Source organism: Oncorhynchus keta, chromosome 35, assembly GCF_023373465.1.
Source record: "Oncorhynchus keta strain PuntledgeMale-10-30-2019 chromosome 35, Oket_V2, whole genome shotgun sequence".
Taxonomy (NCBI): domain Eukaryota; kingdom Metazoa; phylum Chordata; class Actinopteri; order Salmoniformes; family Salmonidae; genus Oncorhynchus; species Oncorhynchus keta.
The window spans coordinates 69,061,198-69,082,401 of NC_068455.1; the positions used below are offsets into that span (position 1 = coordinate 69,061,198).

A 21,204-nucleotide genomic window follows, 5' to 3' on the forward strand; every position below is an offset into this window, starting at 1 on the left:
TTTATTATCTTTCATGGGCATATTTTTATTGAATCTATTGACACTAAAAACCGAAAACTTTTAACATACACGCAAAATCTGACACGGCTCAACTAGGGCCGCAGGTAGCCAAGCGGTTAAGAGCGTTTGAGCCAGTAACTAAAAAGGTTGCTGGTTTGAATCCCTGATCCGACAAGATGAAGAATCTGATGTGTCCTCAATTAGGCAAGGCACTTAAATCTAGTTGTTCCGTATAACAAAGTCTGCTAAATGGCTATCATTTAATGTAAACCTTTTTTCAAGCCACACGAAATCCATACATGCTCCTGGTGAAGGTTCCCTTAGGTACAGATCTAGGATCAGCTCCCCCTACCACAATCCTCACCTTAACAATTACTGGACGAAATGCTAAACTGACCTCGGGAACAGCATATAGGGGTCCGTCTTCAACTCTTTCCCTCTCATTGTTCTCGTCCCTCAGGAATACTGGGTCGTCCAAATTTTGTCCTGCTCAGTAATAAAGCAGTGGACCTGTCCAACCCCAAGTCTACAATGACCACAGTTTACAATGACCACAGTCCACAATGACCACAGTTTACAATGACCACAGTCCACAATGACCACAGTTTACAATGACTACAGTCCACAATGACTACAGTCCACAATGACCACAGTTCACAATGACCACAGTGTACAATGACCACAGTCCACAATGACCACAGTCCACAATGACCACAGTCCACAATGACCACAGTCCACAATGACCACAGTCCACAATGACCACAGTCCACAATGACCACAGTCCACAATGACCACAGTCCACAATGACCACAGTCCACAATGACCACAGTCCACAATGACCACAGTCCACAATGACCACAGTCCACAATGACCACAGTCCACAATGACCACAGTCCACAATGATCACAGTCCACAATGACTACAGTCCACAATGACCACAGTCCACAATGACCACAGCCCACAATGACCACAATGACCACAGTCCACAATGACCACAGTCCACAATGATCACAGTCCACAATGACCACAGTCCACAATGACCACAATCCACAATGACTACAGTGTACAATGATCACAGTCCACAATGACCACAGTCCACAATGACCACAGTCCACAATGACCACAGTCCACAATGACTACAGTCCACAATGACCCCAGTTTACATAAGGTGAATGCACCAATTTGTAAGTCGCTCTGGATAAGAGCGTCTGCTAAATGACTTAAATGTAATGTAAATGTTTACAATGACCACAGTCCACAATGACTACAATGTACAATGACCACAGTCCACATTGACCAAAGTGTACAATGACCACAGTCCACAATGACCACAGTGCACAATGACCACAGTCCACAATGACTACAGTCCACAATGACCACAGTCCACAATGACTACAGTCCACAATGACCACAGCCCACAATGACCACAGTCCACAATGACCACAGTCCACAATGATCACAGTCCACAATGACTACAGTCCACAATGACCACAGTCCACAATGACCACAGCCCACAATGACCACAATGACCACAGTCCACAATGACTACAGTGTACAATGACCACAGTCCACAATGACCACAGTCCACAATGACTACAGTCCACAATGACCACAGTCCACAATGACCACAGTCCACAATGACCACAATCCACAATGACTACAGTGTACAATGACCACAGTCCACAATGACTACAGTCCACAATGACCACAGTCCACAATGACCACAGTCCACAATGACTACAGTCCACAATGACCACAGTTTACATAAGGTGAATGCACCAATTTGTAAGTCGCTCTGGATAAGAGCGTCTGCTAAATGACTTAAATGTAATGTAAATGTTTACAATGACCACAGTCCACAATGACTACAATGTACAATGACCACAGTCCACATTGACCAAAGTGTACAATGACCACAGTACACAATGACCACAGTGCACAATGACCATACTGTACAATGACCACAGTCCACAATGATCACACTGCACAATGACCACAGTCCACAATGACCACAGTACACAATGACCACAGTACACAATGACCACACTGTACAATGACCACAGTCCACAATGATCACACTGCACAATGACCACAGTCCACAATGACCACAGTGCACAATGACCACAGTACACATTGACCACAGTCCACAATGATCACACTGCACAATGACCACAGTACACAATGACCACACTGCACAATGACCACAGTACACAATGACCACACTGCACAATGACCACAGTACACAATGACCACACTGCACAATGACAACAGTGTATAATGACCACACTGCACAATGACCACAGTACACAATGACCACACTGCACAATGACCACAGTACACAATGACCACACTGCACAATGACAACAGTGTATAATGACCACACTGCACAATGACCACACTGCACAATGACCACACTGCACAATGACAACAGTGTATAATGACCACACTGCACAATGACCACAGTACACAATGACCACACTGCACAATGACCACAGTCCACAATGACCACACTGCACAATGACCACAGTGTATAATGACCACACTGCACAAATCCACAACGACCACAGTGTATAATGACCACACTGCACAATGACCACAGTCCACAATGACCACAGAGTACAATGACCACACTGCACAATGACCACAGTCCACAATGACCACAGAGTACAATGACCACAGTGCACAATGACCACAGTCCACAATGACCACAGTCCACAATGACCACACTGCACAATGACCACAGTGTACAATGACCACAGTCCACAATGACCACAGTCCACAATGACCACAGTGTACAATGACCACAGTGCACAATGACCACAGTGCACAATGACCACAGTGCACAATGACCACAGTCCACAATGACCACAGTCCACAATGACCACACTGCACAATGACCACAGTGTACAATGACCACAGTCCACAATGACCACAGTGTACAATGACCACAGTGCACAATGACCACAGTCCACAATGACCACAGTCCACAATGACCACACTGCACAATGACCACAGTGTACAATGACCACAGTCCACAATGACCACAGTGTACAATGACCACAGTCCACAATGACCACACTGCACAATGACCACAGTGTACAATGACCACAGTCCACAATGACCACAGTGTACAATGACCACAGCCCACAATGACCACAGTGTACAATGACCACAGTCCACAATGACCACAGAGTACAATGACCACACTGCACAATGACCACAGTCCACAATGACCACAGAGTACAATGACCACAGTGCACAATGACCACAGTCCACAATGACCACAGTCCACAATGACCACACTGCACAATGACCACAGTGTACAATGACCACAGTGAGTGATAAATGAACAAAAGTCGACTTCACTCACCGTGAAAAAGGGGTTTCCTACAGCTTGAGGAAACCTGACTGGAGAGTCCTGTCAAAAGTGTGATGGAGGGAGAGCCAAGATCACCTGCAGGAGAAGAACAAGGAAACACTTTTTGGAAAAATCCACAATCTTTCAGTCACAGGACACTTCCTCTTTCTTAAGTGTCTCTGTGTGTGTGTGTGCGTGTGTATGTGTGTGCGTGTTTATGTGTGTGAGTGTGTGTGCATTCATCTTTTCCTACCTTGCCAAGACTACAATGGACGGACTAAAATGTCCTGACAATTCACCCGAATGTGTGTGTGTGTGTGTGTGTCTGTGTGTGTGTGTGTGTGTGTGTGCGTGCGTGCACCTTTGTGTACGAGCACTCTTGCATTATGCAAAAACAGTTGTGTTATCATAGTCAGCAAATGTACATTTTAAATAGAATTTCATGGTAGACCTAAAAGCATTTATTTAAGAAGACGCACTCCTGAATCTTACCATTATCCTCAACAGATCCTCGGACAAAGACCCCTTTTGAAGACCAGTATCTATTACAGGTTTGGGCGTTAGAGTCAAGGTTTTGAGCAAATGTGGAGCCAAATGATCAGGGATGATGAAACTAAATTGGATTGTTTTTTATATTAGGATCATAAGCAAGTTCTTTGTCTGTCACCTCCACCTGAAAGAAAAGTATGAAATAATCATATGTTAAGTAATGGAAGTTGAAACAGGACTGTTTGTTGCACCGGAGGAGAATGAATCCATTGTATCGGTAATTGGTAATATCACTAGAGACTTAAACTTAATTGTGTTTTGTTGATAAATGCAGTTCCATTGTACAAGGCGTGTTGAACTGTAAATGTTCCATTTTCATACACAACAATCTTTGTCTCATTGGACTGAAAAAATATCAACAATATTTAAAATCAGCAAGTTCATCAGATTTTGTTGTCGTAATTAATGAAGTATGTTTTGGTGATGAATGGAGAGGTTCCTGTAATGTCTAAGTATCTGATTTATAAAAGGTTGATATGGGTTGCCTTACACAAGGTCACTGGTTTGAATCCCATCCTAACATTAACAAATTGTAATTACTTGCCTTTATTTAACCAATCCCTAAACATACTTGCTTAAACTTTACCACTTCATTGCTGTCCTTCGAATAAAATGATATAAGTAAAACTGGATGTGTTGTGTTACCTTGATTTGATTAGTTAGCATTTCACTGATGATCCCCAGGTACCCCTTAGGTGTGTCTGCAGGTGCACTAATCTCCACTATGTAAGGTGGGCTGGTTGTGACAGAGATGTAGGTGCAGTTCATGTAGTCATCTCTAACATCGCAGCCCTTAGGTGCTTTCTTTGTCTCAAACACTGTGTGGAAAACAGGCACTTAAACAAATATACAGATGAAGTTGGAAGATTACATACACCTTAGCCAAATACATTAAACTCAGTTTTTCACAATTCCTGACACTTAATCCTAGTAAAAATTCCCTGTCTTCAGTCAGTTAGGATCACCACTTTATTTTAAGAATGTGAAATGTCAGAAAAATCGATTGATTTATTACAGCTTTTATTTCTTTCATCACATTCCCAGTGGGTCAGAAGTTTACATACACTCAATTAGTATTTGGTAGCATTGACTTTAAATTGTTTAACTTGGGTCAAACGTTTCGGGTAGCCTTCCACAAGCTTCCCACAATAAGTTGTGTGAATTTTGGCCCATTCCTCCTGACAGAGCTGGTGAAACTGAGTCAGGTTTGTAGGCCTCGTTGCTCGCACACGCGTTTTCATGTCCTGCAAACACATTTGCTATAAGATTGAGGTCAGGGCTTTCAGATGGCCACTCCAATACCTTGACTTTGTTATACTTAAATAAGCCATTTTGCCACAACTTTGGATGTATGCTTGGGCTCACTGTCCATTTGGAAGACTCATTTGTGACCAAGCTTTAATTTCCTGACTAATGTCTTGAGATGCTTCAATATATCCACATAATTTTCCTTTCCTTGTGATTCCATCTATTTTGTGAAGTGCACCAGGCCCTCCTGCAGCAAAGCACACCCACAACATGATGCTGCCACCCCTGTGCTTCACGTTTGGGATGGTTTTCTTCAGCTTGCAAGCCGCCCCCTTATTCCTCCAAAAATAATGATGGTCATTATGTCTAAACAGTTCTATTTTTTTTCATCATACCAGAGGACAAGTCTCCAAAAAGGACAATCTTTGTCCCCATGTGCAGTTGCAAACCGTAGTCTGGCTTTTTTACGTCGGTTTTAGAGCAGTGGCTTCTTCCTTGCTGAGCGGCCTTTCAGGTTACGTTGGTGTAGGACTTGATTTACTGTGGACATAGATACTTTTGTACCCATTTCCTCCAGCATCTTCACAAGGTCCTTTGCTGTTGTTCTGGGATTGATTTGCACTTTTCGCACCAAAGTAGGTTCATCTCTAGGAGACAGAACGCGTCTTGATCCTGAGCGGTATGAAGACTGCGTGGTCCCATGGTGTTTATACTTGCGCAAGAACAATTACATAGTACAAGTAATATGAAAATTGTAAAGGCCGTTGTTGGTGGAAGAAGGTGAGGACCAATGTGCAGCGTGGTAAGTGTCCATATTGATGATTTATTATCATGAACACAAAACAAAATAATGAGAACGAAACTAAACAGTCCTGAACGGTGAATACAAAAAACACTGAACAGAAAAGAATCACCCACAACTCAAAGGTGAAACCAGGCTACCTAAGTATGGTTCTCAATCAGGGACAACGATTGACAGCTGCCTTTGATTGAGAACCATACCAGGACAAACACAGAGATCCCAAATCATAGATTTGTGGTCCTTCTGTGGTCCTTCTGTAGCTCAGTTGGTAGAGCATGGCGCTTGTAACGCCAGGGTAGTGGGTTCGATTCCCGGGACCACCCATACGTAGAATGTATGCACACATGACTGTAAGTCGCTTTGGATAAAAGTGTCTGCTAAATGGCATATATATAGAAAAAAGAACATAGACTGCCCACCCCAACTCACGCCCTGACCATACTAAAACAAAGACAAAACAAAGGAACTAGGGTCAGAACGTGACAAAAATAATAAATATCATATTCAATCATCTTCCTATTCAACGAAAGTGGGTGAATCGGGCTTGAAATAATGTAAATGTGTTCTAAACATAGTAGCAATCAAATTCTAAACAGCTTATTAATTCATTTCACCTTTCTTATAACTGTCAATTTTTTTTTAAACTTAGTGACAGTGCAACATTGGCACCATTTTATACTACTGATGACAGAATATTCTGTCCTGCGTCCTCAGTGAGTCACGATTCAAATGCATGCCAACTTGTTACAACCTTGCCTTTAAGCACAACATTTTCGTCCCTGTTTGCCAATGACAAAGTGGTCTTGTTTAATTTCTACGAAATGAAACTTTTTCGTGTTGAGAACAGTAAATCTGAGATCGATATTGCTGTATTCTCTAGTCTCCGCCCTTTTATATGCCTGATCACAAGTGGGGCTCCGATGCTCGTAGCCAGAGGAAATCGATCCTTTGTCTGGATAGGCCAGAAAATGTGACAGTTCGTCTCTTATGCAAATAAGGTTTCCGATTGCAAACTCTCCATCTCACCTTCTCGCAGGCAGCAGCAACTGAATGGTGAGACTCAGCTGTTTCACTGAGCATAAAGCCGATGTCACATGAAGCAACCTGGACTAAATGTATGTTGCTTGCACCAATGTTACATCAGTGTTTCTCTGTGTGTCACGTACCCAAAAACTTGCTTGCAACTTAGTTGCATCGTAAGAGATTGAGTCAATCTTCTGTCATACAGCTCACCATACAGTGTCCAATCAGTGAGCAGAACAAAGTTTGCATGACATGTCATTGTTCACAGAGCACTGTGCTCACAAAAGTGGCATTCGGACTAGGAGTAGCAGATGTAGCAGTAGGCGGCATAGTAGTGCTGTTCAGAGCTGTTTGGGATAGGTTCACGATTTGATGTTGTAGAGGAGTAGCAGTTGTATTTGAGGCAGCTGCTGTTATAGTAGGAGCAGTAGTTGTTGTAGAAGGAGCTGTAGATGTTATAGTAGGAGCAGTTGTTGTTGTAGTAGGAACAGTTGCTGTAGTAGAAGCAGTAGTCGTTGTAGTAGGAGAGGTAGTTGTATTAGGAGCTGTAGTTGTTGTAGTAGAAGCTGTGGTTGTCATAGTAGGAGCTGTGGTTGCCTTAGTAGGAGCTGTAGTTGTTGTAGTAGAAGCTGTGGTTGTCGTAGTAGGAGCTGTGGTTGCCTTAGTAGGAGCTGTAGTTGTTGTAGTAGGAGCTGTAGTTGTTGTAGTAGGAGCTGTGGTTGTTGTATTAGGAGCTGTAGTTGTTATATTAGGTGCTGTAGTTGTTGAATTAGAAGCTGTAGTTGTTGTAGTAGGAGCTGTAGTTGTTGTAGTAGGAGCTGTGGTTGTAGTAGTAGGAGCTGTGGTTGTCATAGTAGGAGCTGTAGTTGTTGAGGTTAGAGCTGTGGTTATTGTATTAGGAGCTGTGGTTGTTGTAATAGGAGCTGTATTTGTTGTGGTTGTAGTTGTAGTTATTGTAGTAGGAGCAATAGTTGTAGTGGGATCTGTGGTTGTTGTATTAGGAGCTGTAGTTGTTGTAGTAATAGCAATTGTTATTGTATTAGGAGATGTGGTTGTTGTATTAGGAGCTGTAGTTGTTGTAGTAATAGCAATTATTGTTGTATTAGGAGATGTGGTTGTTGTAGTAGAAGCTGTAGTTGTTGTATTAGTAACTGTAGTTGTTGTATTAGGATCTGTAGTTGTTGTAGTTTGAGCTGTGGTTGCCTTAGTAGGAGCAGTAGATGTTGTGGTAGGATCTATAGTTGTTGTATTAGGAGCTGCAGTTGTTTTGAAGCTGTGGTTGTTGTATTTGGAGCTGTGGTTGCTGTAGTATGAGCTGTAGTTGTTGTATTAGGAGCTGTAGTTGTTGTAGTATCAGCAGTAGTTGTTGTAGGAGTGGTAGTTGTTGTAGGAGCAGGAGTTGACGTAGTATCAGGAGTAGTTGTTGTAGGAGCGGTAGTTGTTGTAGGAGCAGGAGTTGACGTAGTATCAGGAGTAGTTGTTGTAGGAGCGGTAGTTGTTGTAGGAGCAGGAGTTGACGTAGTATCAGGAGTAGTTGTTGTAGGAGCGGTAGTTGTTGTAGGAGCAGGAGTTGCCGTAGTATCAGGAGTAGTTGTTGTTGCGGTAGTTGTTGTAGGAGCAGGAGTTGTCGTAGTATCAGCAGTAGTTGTCGTAGTATCAGCAGTAGTTGTTGTAGGAGCAGTAGTTGTTGTAGGAGCAGGAGTTGACGTAGTATCAGCAGTAGTTGTTGTAGGAGCAGGAGTTGTTGTAGGAGCAGTAGTTGTTGTAGGAGCAGGAGTTGACGTAGTATCAGCAGTAGTTGTTGTAGGAGCAGTAGTTGTCGTAGTATCAGCAGTAGTTGTTGTAGGAGCAGTAGTTGTTGTAGGAGCAGGAGTTGACGTAGTATCAGCAGTAGTTGTTGTAGGAGCAGGAGTTGTTGTAGGAGCAGTAGTTGTTGTAGGAGCAGGAGTTGTTGTAGGAGCAGGAGTTGTTGTAGGAGCAGTAGTTGTTGTAGGAGCAGGAGTTGTTGTAGGAGCAGGAGTTGTTGTAGGAGCAGTAGTTGTTGTAGGAGCAGGAGTTGTTGTAGGAGCAGGAGTTGTTGTAGGAGCAGTAGTTGTTGTAGGAGCAGGAGTTGTTGTAGGAGCAGTAGTTGTTGTAGGAGCAGGAGTTGACGTAGTATCAGCAGTAGTTGTCGTAGTATCAGCAGTAGTTGTTGTAGGAGCAGTAGTTGTCGTAGTATCAGCAGTAGTTGTTGTAGGAGCAGGAGTTGACGTAGTATCAGCAGTAGTTGTTGTAGGAGCAGGAGTTGACGTAGTATCAGCAGTAGTTGTTGTAGGAGCAGGAGTTGACGTAGTATCAGCAGTAGTTGTTGTAGGAGCAGGAGTTGACGTAGTATCAGCAGTAGTTGTTGTAGGAGCAGTAGTTGTTGTAATAGGAACAGTGGTTGTTGCATTAGGAGCTGTAGTTGTTGTAGTAGGAGGAGTAGTTTTTGTATTAGGAGCTGTAGTTGTTGTAGTAGGAGCTGTAGTTGTTGTAGTAGGAACTGTAGTTGTTGTATTAGGAACTGTAGTTGTTGTAGTAGGAGCAGTAGTTGTCGTAGTATCAGCAGTAGTTGTTGTAGGAGCAGTAGTTGTTGTAGGAGCAGGAGTTGACATAGTATCAGCAGTAGTTGTTGTAGGAGCAGGAGTTGACGTAGTATCAGCAGTAGTTGTTGTAGGAGCAGTAGTTGTTGTAATAGGAACAGTAGTTGTTGCATTAGGAGCTGTAGTTGTTGTAGTAGGAGGAGTAGTTTTTGTATTAGGAGCTGTAGTTGTTGTAGTAGGAGCTGTAGTTGTTGTAGTAGGAACTGTAGTTGTTGTATTAGGAACTGTAGTTGTTGTAGTAGGAGCCGTAGATGTTGTCGGAGCAGTAGTTGTTGTTGTAGGAGCTGTTGTTGTTGTATTTGGAACTGTAGTTGTTGTTGTTGGAGCAGTTTTTGTTGTAGGAGCAGTATTTGTTGTGTTAGGAACCATTTTTGTTGTAGTAATAGTAGTAGTTGTTGTAGTCGGAGCAGTAGTTGTTGTGTTAGGAACCGTTTTTGTTGTAGTAGTAGTAGTAGTTGTTGTAGTCGGAGCAGTAGTTGTTATAGGATCAGTAGTTGTTGTCTTAGGATCCGTAGTTGTTGAAGTAGTGTCACGCCCTGGTCTAAGTATTTTGTGTTTTTCTTCATGTATTGGGTCAGGCCAGTGTGTGGCATGGAGTTTTTGTATTGTGGTGTGTTTTGTCTTGGGGTTTTGGTGTGTATGTATTTGGGATTGTAGCTAGTGGGGTTATCTAGCAAAGTCTATGGCTGTCTGGAGTGGATCTCAATCAGAGGCAGGTGCTTGTCGTTGTCTCTGATTGGGAACCATATTTAGGCAGCCATATTCTTTGGTTGTATTGTGGGTGATTGTCTTGACGTCCTTAGTCTGTGTTAGTTTGCACCAGTTTAGGCTGTTTCGGTTTTCATTATGTTTATTGTTTTGTAGAGTTTGTGTTTTGGATTCGTGTTACGTTTGTTTTATTAAACATGGATCACAATATACACGCTGCAGTTTGGTCCGACTCTCCTTCACCTTATGAAAACCGTGACAAGTAGTAGTTGTAAAATCCCATGGTTGTAGGATTCCCAGTGCTCATTCCATCCTGATTCTGCAGATCATCCATTTCTGGAAAACCTGGGAGTTTTGGGAAAGTTTCTGGAATTTTGCAACCCAGAGCAAACATTTAGAGGCTCATCACTGGGTAAAACTAGTTTAATCAACATTGTTTCTCGTCATTTCTACCCCAAATATCTATGTGATGACACTGAATCACCATAGAAAATCGAATGGGTTTGGAGGAAGTCATCAACTTAAGGTCATTTCGACAACACAACAAAATCTAGATGCTGAACTGTTGTCTGTGCCGTTGGATAATGCACCAAAATGTTTTTATACTACAAATAGATATATAGTACCGTCGTGCTTTCAATAGGCATGGCACCTCTGCAAACATTTTTGGCAAAATATATGTTATTTCAGTTGCGTCCTACAGAAAAATCATGTAAAAAGAACTGTGTCGTGATGGTTTTAGCAGAGACTTTGGTTGCCAAATGCCAGTAACTTACAACCAGGATTTCTGGAGGACCTGGGAATTTGGGGAAAGTTACTGTAATTGTTCAACTCTAGTAGAGACTCACTTGACTACGATGTTACTCAATGAGGATGGTGCTGTCCAGGTGACTGTTACTGATGATCTAGGTAGATTGTTGCTTTGACTCACCCCAGAGGCCTAACAATAAAACAACCGGTAAGTCAATCAATAGAGGATAATGATCTTGGTACATTGATGTAAGGTAAGACACTGATCAATGCTTTCTGGTGGTTCTAGCTATTGTCACGCCCTGGTCGACGTATTTTGTGTTTTTCTTTATGTATTTGGTCAGGCCAGGGTGTGACATGGGTTTTTGTATGTGGTCTGTAGCTTAGTGGGATTGTAGCTTAGTGGGGTCTTCTAGGAGAGTCTATGGCTGTCTGAAGTGGTTCTCAATCAGAGGCAGGTGTTTATCGTTGTCTCTGATTGGGAGCCATATTTAGGCAGCCATATTCTTTTGTTGTATTGTGGGTGATTGTCCTGAGTGGCTTGATGTCCTTGGTTGATGTTAGTTGGCACATGTATAGGCGGTTTTCGTTTCATTTATTGTTTTGTAGTGTTCGTGTTTAGTCGTGTTTACGTTTGTTTAAATAAACATGGATCGCAATCGACACGCTGCAGTTTGGTCCGACTCTCCTTCACCATTAGAAAACTGTGACAGCTATAGTACGTAAAGGTAACAAACTCTTGTTTAAGGTTGGAAAATTACTGTAACTTCTCCAAAATACCCAGGTTTTAAGCAGTAAATCTGGAATCCACCAACTAGATTTCTGGAAAACCTTGGAATTTTGGGAAGTTACCGGAATTTTTGCAACCCTACTTTTCAGCACTGTGTAGCCGGACCAGTAAAATCTCTCCTATTATTGGGCTCAAATCAGTTTCATTTGACGTATTGATGAGTCAATATAGTCCAATAAATCAGTGGGTAAATTGGTAACAGTGAAGACTATGGACAGAATGTCCTGTGCTGTATTGTAACTAGGGTTAGAAAATAACAAACTCTCCCAAAATGTCCCAGGTTTTCCAGAAATCTCAGTTGGAGGATCTCATGATTCAGGAGGGTAGGAACCCTCCAACTGGGAAAGTTTCAGGAATTATACAACCCTAACAGTAACTCACTGCGATCCCATTGCAAGGGCCTCCAGAAGAAACCCTTTATAGGTGAAGGTTCCTGACAGAGTCACTGAGAAAGAGAGAGAGGTAGAAAGGGAGTGAGTGAAATGGAGATAAAAGGGAGAAAGAAAGAGAAATTGAGTGCTAAAACGCTGGACGACATGTCCTTGGACTAAGTCATGATTCCCTGCCTCTTAGCAATCTTATATTGTCACGTTAACTGTGCAGGAATATGCTATGTGAAAAGTTAATGCCTGAGCAGGGACAGATTGCCAAAGGGCAATTCTGGTAAATGGTCTATCTCAAATCAAACTTTATTTGTAACATGTGCCGAATACAAGTGTAGACTTTACTGTGACACGCTTACATACAAGCCCTTAACCAACAGTGCAGTTCAAGAAGAAGAAAATATTTACCAAGTAGACTAAAAATAAGTAACAACAAAAAGTAACACAATAAGCCCTGTTAAAATGTTTGTTTAAATTTTCTCACAACATTTTAATAAAATTGCTGGGGCCTCAAGGAATAAAATGGGTTGTGTATTAGAAATGTCCAGACAGATTACTGTTCCCACTCCGTTCCTTCATCTGAGCCAAAACAGTATGTATTGGGTAAGCCTAATAGTGTGTTTCAACCATCTCAGTGATTCACCTTGGATGGTGTCTCCTGGCTGGAAGGTGGTCTGGTTGACAGTGACAGTGTATGGTGAGGAAGAGCTCTTCCCTGGGCTGCCATGAAAACTATTACCAGGTAGCATTGAGCCACACTGAGAAGCAATGGAAGATCCTCCCCCACTGAAACCCTCCACTTGTAAAGCAGTCAGAGAGAGGAGAACGCAGAGAAACCCCACCATTTCTCTGTATAGAAGAGCATACATGAGCCTCCATGTTAGAAGACATTGAAACAAATATCCAGTCTTGTTCAATAGAACTTAATCCAAAAAAACACAAGTATTCAGGTGAATTGTTTGGTGCCAAATTATGTATTAGGCTTTTTATTATCTATCTCTAACATGACGTCTTAAACCCTAATTTCTAATGTTACTGAGGACAATTACTATTATTGCTATTAAAACAACAAAAATACATTACAAAGACAATGTGAATGGGTGCTCGCATCAATGGGTGCTCTGGTCAGTGGGATGCCAGCATGGCGAAGCCCCCTGCCCAAAGGGTATTTCCAGGGCGGGAAGGACCAAACCCTGCCTGATGCCCAGGCTGGTATGCAAGCGAGCGCACCCATATGTCACGCCCTGATCAGTTTCACATGTCTTGTGCTTGTCTCCACCCCCTCTAGGTGTTGCTCGTCTTCCCCTTTATCCATTGTGTATTTATACCTGTGTTTTCTGTGTCTTTTCCAGTTTCGTCTTTTTGTTCAAGTTTACCAGCGTTTGTCCTGTCAGCTCCTGTCTTTTCCCAGCTTCTCTTTTTTTGCGTCCTCCTGGTTTTTGACCTTTGTCTGTCCTGACCCTGTACCTGCCCGCCTGACCTCTCTGCCTGTCCCTGACCCTGAGCCTGCCTGCCGTCCTGTACCTTGCTCCTGCACACCATCTGCACTTGGGTCTTACCATGATTCCTGATACCATAACCACCACGACCAGCACACACACTTCTCAGACCGTGAAACCAAAACATAAAACATATACAATGGGGCAAAAAAGTATTTAGTCAGCCACCAATTGTGCCAGTTCTCCCACTTAAAAAGATGAGAGAGGCCTGTCATATCATAGGTACACTTCATCTATGACTGACAAAGTGAGAGAAAAAAAATCAGGAAAATCACATTGTAGGATTTTTAATGAATTTATTTGCAAATTATGGTGGAAAATGAGTATTTGGTCAATAACAAAAGTTTCTCAGTACTTTGTTATATACCCTTTGTTGGCAATGACAGATGTCAAACGTTTTCATTAAGTCTTCACAAGGTTTTCACACACTGTTGCTGGTATTTTTGCCCATTCCTCCATACAGATCTCCTCTAGAGCAGTGATGTTTTGGGGCTGTTGCTGGGCAACACAGACTTTCAACTCCCTCGAAAGATTTCTATGGGGTTGAGATCTGGAGACTGGCTAGGCCACTCCAGGACCTTGAAATGCTTCTTACGAAGCCACTCCTTCGTTGCCTGGGCGGTGTGTTTGGGATCATGTCATGCTGAAAGACCCAGCCACGTTTCATCTTCAATGCCCTTGCTAATGGAAGGAGGTTTTCACTCAAAATCTCACAAAACATGGCCCCATTAATTATTTCCTTTACACGGATCAGTCGTCCTGGTCCCTTTGCAGAAAAACAGCCCCAAAGCATGATGTTTCCACCCCCATGCTTCACAGTAGGTATGGTGTTCTTTGGATGCAATTCAGCATTCTTTGTCCTCCAAACACGACGAGTTGAGTTTTTACCAAAAAGTTATATTTTGGTTTCATCTGACCATATAACATTCTCCCAATCTTCTTCTGGATCATCCAAATGCTCTCTAGCAAACTTCAGACGGGCCTGGACATGTACTGGCTTAAGCAGGGAGACACGTCTGGCACTGCAGGATTTGAGTCCCTGGCAGAGTAGTGTGTTACTGATGGTAGGCTTTGTTACTTTGGTCCCAGCTCTCTGCAGGTCATTCACTAGGTCCCCCGTGTGGTACTGGGATTTTTGCTCACCGTTGTTGTGATCATTTTGACCCCACAGGGTGAGATCTTGCGTGGAGCCCAAGATCGAGGGAGATTATCAGTGGTCTTGTATGTCTTCCATTTCCTAATAATCACTCCCACAGTTGATTTCTTCAAACCAGGCTGCTTACCTATTGCAGATTCAGTCTTCCCAGCCTGGTGCAGGTCTACAATTGTGTTTCTGGTGTCCTTTGACAGCTCTTTGGTCTTGGCCATAGTGGAGTTTGGGGTGTGACTGTTTGAGGTTGTGGACAGGTGTCTTTTATACGGATAACAAGTTCAAACAGGTGCCATTAATAAGGGTAACGAGTGGAGGACAGAGGAGCCTCTTAAAGAAGAAGTTACAGGTCTGTGAGAGCCAGAAATCTTGCTTGTTTGTAGGTGACTAAATACTTATTTTCCACCATAATTTGCAAATAAATTCATTAAAAATCCTACAATGTGATTTTCTGGATCCCCCCCCCTCATTTTGTCTGTCATAGTTGATGAGTACATATGATGAAAATTACAGGACTCTCATCTTTTTAAGTGGGAGAACTTGCACAATTGGTGGCTGACTAAATACTTTTTTGCCCCACTGTATAACTAAAAACACATTCTCACCCTGATTGGTGGAGCTTTAACATTTATACTGTTCATGTGTCTATGTATTTATTCCAACACTCATTAATTCCAACCTTCAGACAGTCACAGATCAACCCATGTTTCCCAGTACATCATCATCCTACCATTTTCTCCTGCAACACTTCCCTCCATTCACTAGTGACTGACAATTATTTGTTAGTGTTATTAACATAGGCCTGTTAAATAGTTAGTAGTAAAAGTAGTTCATTCAAATATGGCTTATCGGGTTGATTTAACTTCAGCTAGACGAGTGTTGAATTGAACTGTGATATACAGTGTTGATAGGACGTGATATACAACCGAGTGAATCAGAGCTTGGCACACAGAGACCATATATATCAGGTCCCACGTCATGGTAACAAAAATAAATACCTGTCTTCATCTACTTCCTTGTGACCTAATGACACACACACACACACACACACACTTGTTTAACATGTTTTTGAGTGCTCTTTGGCAAGGTTCCATAGCTGTGACATGACAATAAATGTTCATGTTAAAATATCACAGTAGATTGTTGTTTATCTCACAAAATGTTTCATGTAGCTGTTGAAGACATATAATTAACAAAGGAGGTCCTACAGTAAGGTGTTATATATGGATCTTAATGTAGGTCCTGCACTATGAAGCAATAAAAGCTGCATTGTTTCCAAATATAGTTTTATTTACTTTTGACATGCCTTACGCAGGAAGAATTCCAGTCTGACTCTGAGTCAAGTCTGGTTGGTTTTACATTTTTATCTAATAGAAGAACCAAGTAAACAACCAAATGATCGGACGCTGACACATAGATTCCCTTTGTCGTCAAGTCTGTTGACACGGCAGTGACATCACGCAACACATTTGGAAAACCCACAACAAGAAAGCACTAATGAAATGTTTCCTCATCATGATTTATGTTCAGAAGCAAAGTAACTCTACTCTTGAATTGTATTGCAACAGAATGGTTGTGCTGCTGGTCCAGTTTCAACTGTTCTGCCTGCGGCTAGGGAACCATGACCTGTTCAGCGGACGTGCTACCTTCTACCGCAACTGCTTTCTCAACCTCTGAATGCTCGGCTATGAAAGCCATCTGACATTTACTCCTGAGGTACTGACCTGTTGCACCCTCAAATACCACTGTGAATATTATTTTACCCTGCTAGTCATCTATGAACGTTTGAACATCTGAAGCACAAACCTGGTTTCAAAAAACTCCTCTCCCCTATTTGACCTAAATAGTTTGTGTTTATGTATTAGTATGTAGGCTATGTGTGCCTTTTTAATTTTAATATATTTATTTTATTTTAACCTCACTAGGGTAGGGGGCACTATTTTCACCTACAGATGAAAAGCGTGCCCAAAGTAAACTGCCTGTTACTCAGGCCCAGAAGCTAGGATATGCATATAATAGATAGAAAACACTCTAAAGTTGATCAAACTGTTAATAATGTCTGTGAGTATAACAGAACTGATATGGCAGGCTGAAAACCTGAGAAAAATCCATCCAAGAAGTGGGATTTTTTTCATGTTTGTAGTTTTCCATTGACTGCCTTTACATTATCCAATGATTTAGGACTCAGATTGCACTACCCATGGCTTCCGCTAGATGTCAACAGTCTTTAGAAATTGTTTCAGGCTTGTACTATGAAAAATGAGAGAGTAAGACCACTCTGAATGAGTGGACCCTGCAGTGTCCCAGAGCTGTTTACTGCGCATGACTGAGAGCGCACCTTCCTTGTTTTTCTTTTCTATTGAATAAGCTATTGTCCAGTTGAAATATTATTGTTTATTATGACTTAAAACAACCTGAGATTTTTCATCTGCCTGTTGTGACCGCCATGGAGCCATTGGATTACTGAACAAAACGCGCCAACAAAACGTAGGTTTTTGGATATAAAGAGGGACTTTATTGAACAAAACAAACATTTATTGGATAACTGGGAGTCTTGTGAGTGCAACTATATGAAGATCATCAAAGGTAAGTGATTCATTTTATAGCTATTTATGACTTTTGTTACTCCTCTACTTGGCTGGTAACTGCTTGTAATGTTTTGCGTGCTGGGTGCTGTTCTCAGATAATCACATGGTATGCTTTCACTGTAAAGCCTTTTTGAAATCTGACAACGGTTGGATTAACAAGTTAATATTTAAGCCGATGTATAACACTTGTATGTTTTTTGAATTTTTACTTTGAGTATTTCTGTTTTTGAATTTGGCGCTCTGCAATTTCCCACACCCCCTAGAGAGATTGATTGTTGTAGTTCTGTCCTTGAGCTGTTCTTGTGTATAAATGTTTTGTAATATGTCATGTTTTGTGTGGACCCCAGGATGAGCAGCTGGTGCTTTTGCAACAGCTAATGAGTATCCAAATTAAATACCAAATGAGTTTTCAATGTAGATCTAGATTTCTAAGGCACTTGCTTGCAGTTCCTATCGCTTCCACTAGATGTCAACAGTCTTTTGAAATTGATTGATGTTTTTCTTTTGAGTAATGAAGAAGTAGGGCTGTTCAGAACGAGGGTCGAGTTTAGTGTACTGTTGTGGATGGGGCGTGCGACCTGAAAGCTTGCTCCACATTGTTTTCGTCCGGTATCGAACACAGTTCATTCCCTCTTAAATTTGATTGATTATTTACGTTTAAAAATACCTAAAGTTGGATTAGGAAAGTTGTTTGAAATGTTTGGATCAAGTTTACATGTAACTTATTAGATACTTTGTAGTCATGTTTGCGCGAGTTGGAACCGATGTATTTTCTCAATGAAATGCGCCAAATAAATGGACATTTTGGGGATATAATGACAGAATTTATCAAACAAAAGGACCATTTGTGATGTTTAATGGACATATTGGAGTGCCAACAGAAGATCTTCAAAGGAAAGGCATGAATTATATCGTTATTTCTGACTTTTGTGTCGCGCCTGGCGGGTTGAAATGTGATTTTCATGTGTTTGTTTGTTTGGGGTGCTGTCCTCAGATAATAGCATGGTTTGCTTTTGCCGTAAAGCCTTTTTGAAATCTGAAACTGTGGGTTGGATTAATTAACAAGAAGTTAATCTTTAATCCGATGTATAACACTTGCATGATTTATTAATTATTATTATGAGTATTTGTGGTTTTGAATTTGGCGCGCTCCTATTTCACTGGGTGTTGTCAAATCAATCCCGTTAACGAGATTGGCGTGCCAAGGGATCACTAAGAAGTTAATAGAAAGTCACCCAGTAAAATACAAATTGAGTAAAAGTCTAAAAGTATTTGTTTTGAAATATACATAACTATCAAAAATGAATATATTTGTATAAAAAAATAAAACTATAAATAATTAAAAATTCCTTATATTAAATCAAATGGCAAAATTGTATATTTTGTTTCTTTATGGATAGACACGTGCACACTCCAACACTCAGACGTTATTTACGAACTAAACATTTGTGTTTAAGTGGTCCGCTAGATCAGAGGCAATAGGGATGACCAGGGATGTTCTCTTGATAACTGCATGAATTGGACAATTTTCTTGCTAAGCATTCAAAATGTAACGAGTACTTCTGGTTGTCAGGGAAAATGTATGGAGTAAAAATAACGTTATTTTATTGAGGAATTTATGCAAGTAGTACTTTAAAGTAATTTTAATTAAGTAATGTAAATAGAATTATGGTGTATTTTATTTCAACAAAGTTCCCCGTTAACTATTCAGTGTTTTGTTGTCTATTACACCACCATGAATGTATGACCAATTACCACAATAATATAAGGCCTATGTTTATTCACAGATATTTTAATGTATTTATTCACGCTGGTACGATAGTTTCATATTCCCATTGAAGTATATGAAGTATAAGCATGATAGTGCAATGCATCTGACTATTGATGATTATATTTGTAAATATTTAATTGTATCCATCTTTAACAAATACATTATTATTAGTAGTAATAGAAGTAGGAGTATATCCTAACCATCTGGATCTCAGTCACTCTATCAGGAATGGATAATAGCAGCAGACTGATGTTTGCAGTCGTCATGGTAATGGCGTACATGGTGATGGGAGCCCAGACCCAGAACTCCACAACGGCCCCGAACGTCACAATGGCAGCTAATGCAGCTACGGAACCCAACGTAACAATGCTCCGAACGTAACTATCAGCCAATGGTACCATGGCACCCAACACAACAATTATCTGACAGGCTGTGGTACCTGTTGTCAACATCACCGTCACAGCTCTCACGGTGAGTTGCCTAGGCTACATGTCTCACTCGGTCTCAGAGTCTCTGACTAGAAAAAGGAACAATACATTTCTTATCACTCAGTTTTCCCTCCAAACTAATTATCACCACTTTCCCTCTCTAAACGTATCTCTTTCTTTACTCTCTCTCTTAATAATTGATAAGCATTAAAAGTTATATGCTTAAATATGCAATCATGTTTTTCCACATACTTGTCACGCCTTGGTCTTAGTATTTTGTGTTTTCTTTAAGTATTTGTTCAGGCCAGGGTGTGACATGGGTTTATTGTATTGTCGTATTGTTTTTTTTGTAGGCATTGGGATTGTGGTTGATTAGGGGTGTGTCTAGTATAGGCTTGGCTGCCTGAGGCGGTTCTCAATCAGAGTCAGGTGATTCTTGTTGTCTCTGATGGGGAACCGTATTTAGGTAGCCTGGGTTTCACTTTGTATTTCGTGGGTGATTGTTCCTGTCTCTGTGTAGTTTCACCAGATAGGCTGTAATTAGGTTTCACGTTCCGTTTTGTTGTTTTGTATTTGTATCAGTTATTTCATGTACCGCGATTCATTCATTAAAGACATGAGTAACCACCACGCTGCATTTCGGTCCGACTCTCTTTCAACAAACGAAGAACGCCGTTACAATACTTAATGAAACACCTTCTAGTTGAGGGTAGTAAGACATTAACCAACATAATGGACCCAGTGATTTAGAGGAAAAATGCAATCAATTCAAATTCGTATACATATTCTCCAGCACCACCCCAATCATATGTGAACATTGTACGTTTCTATGGGGATAGAAGTATATGGAGGACATTTTTTTTACCAGATTCTTATTTCTTAAAGAAACATACTTCCCATTCATCATCTCCAGCAACACTCCAACATCAACACAGACTTTCATCTACCTTGTTGACCACAAAACATAGAAACCCGCCATTTTAATTTACAGTGATGTTGGAGTGTTGCTGGATTCCATGTCGGAACAAAGTAATTTAATTGAAATAACATGAAAACGTTGGTTCAACCAGAGAACTGCCCAGTGGGCCGTAGATTATGTCTTAAAGGCTGCATTTTGACAGGGAGACCATTTCTGATATTTTGTAAAATAATTGGTCTTTTGAACAATAACATCAGATCTTTTCACATCGGATGTTTTTCATAGCTGATCAAAATACCAATCAGTGTGTCTCGATCATCTGAATGAATGGACCAAGGCGCAGCGTACTTAAGAGTTCCACATGTTTAATAAATATTAACCTCACCAAAAAACAATACAGAAGAAAATGAAATATGACGGGCTGCTCAAAGGCAGCTACACAAAAACAAGATCCCACAAAAAACAGTGGGGAAAAGGCTGCCTAAATAGGATCCCCAATCAGAGACAACAAAAGACAGCTGACTCTGATTGGGAACCATACCAGGCCAACATAGAAATAAAAAAACTAGACTACCCACCCTAGTCACACCCTGACCTAACCAAAATAGAGAATAAAA

General features: G+C 41.2%; 2 protein-coding genes across 2 annotated transcripts in view; both read right to left on the bottom strand.

Moving 5' to 3' along the window:
* LOC127915517 (uncharacterized) overlaps positions 1 to 21,204 on the bottom strand; it is a 208,139-nt gene that overhangs the window by 163,844 nt on the left and 23,091 nt on the right. The window lies entirely within an intron of this gene.
* Positions 3,158 to 21,204, bottom strand: part of LOC118368940 (integumentary mucin C.1-like) — a 36,497-nt gene continuing 18,450 nt past the window's right edge. The window contains exon 10 of the mRNA XM_052497457.1: positions 3,158 to 3,454. Coding sequence (XP_052353417.1) covers positions 3,363 to 3,454 — 92 coding nt within the window. The 3' untranslated portion in view covers positions 3,158 to 3,362. The remainder of the gene's footprint in view (positions 3,455 to 21,204) is intronic.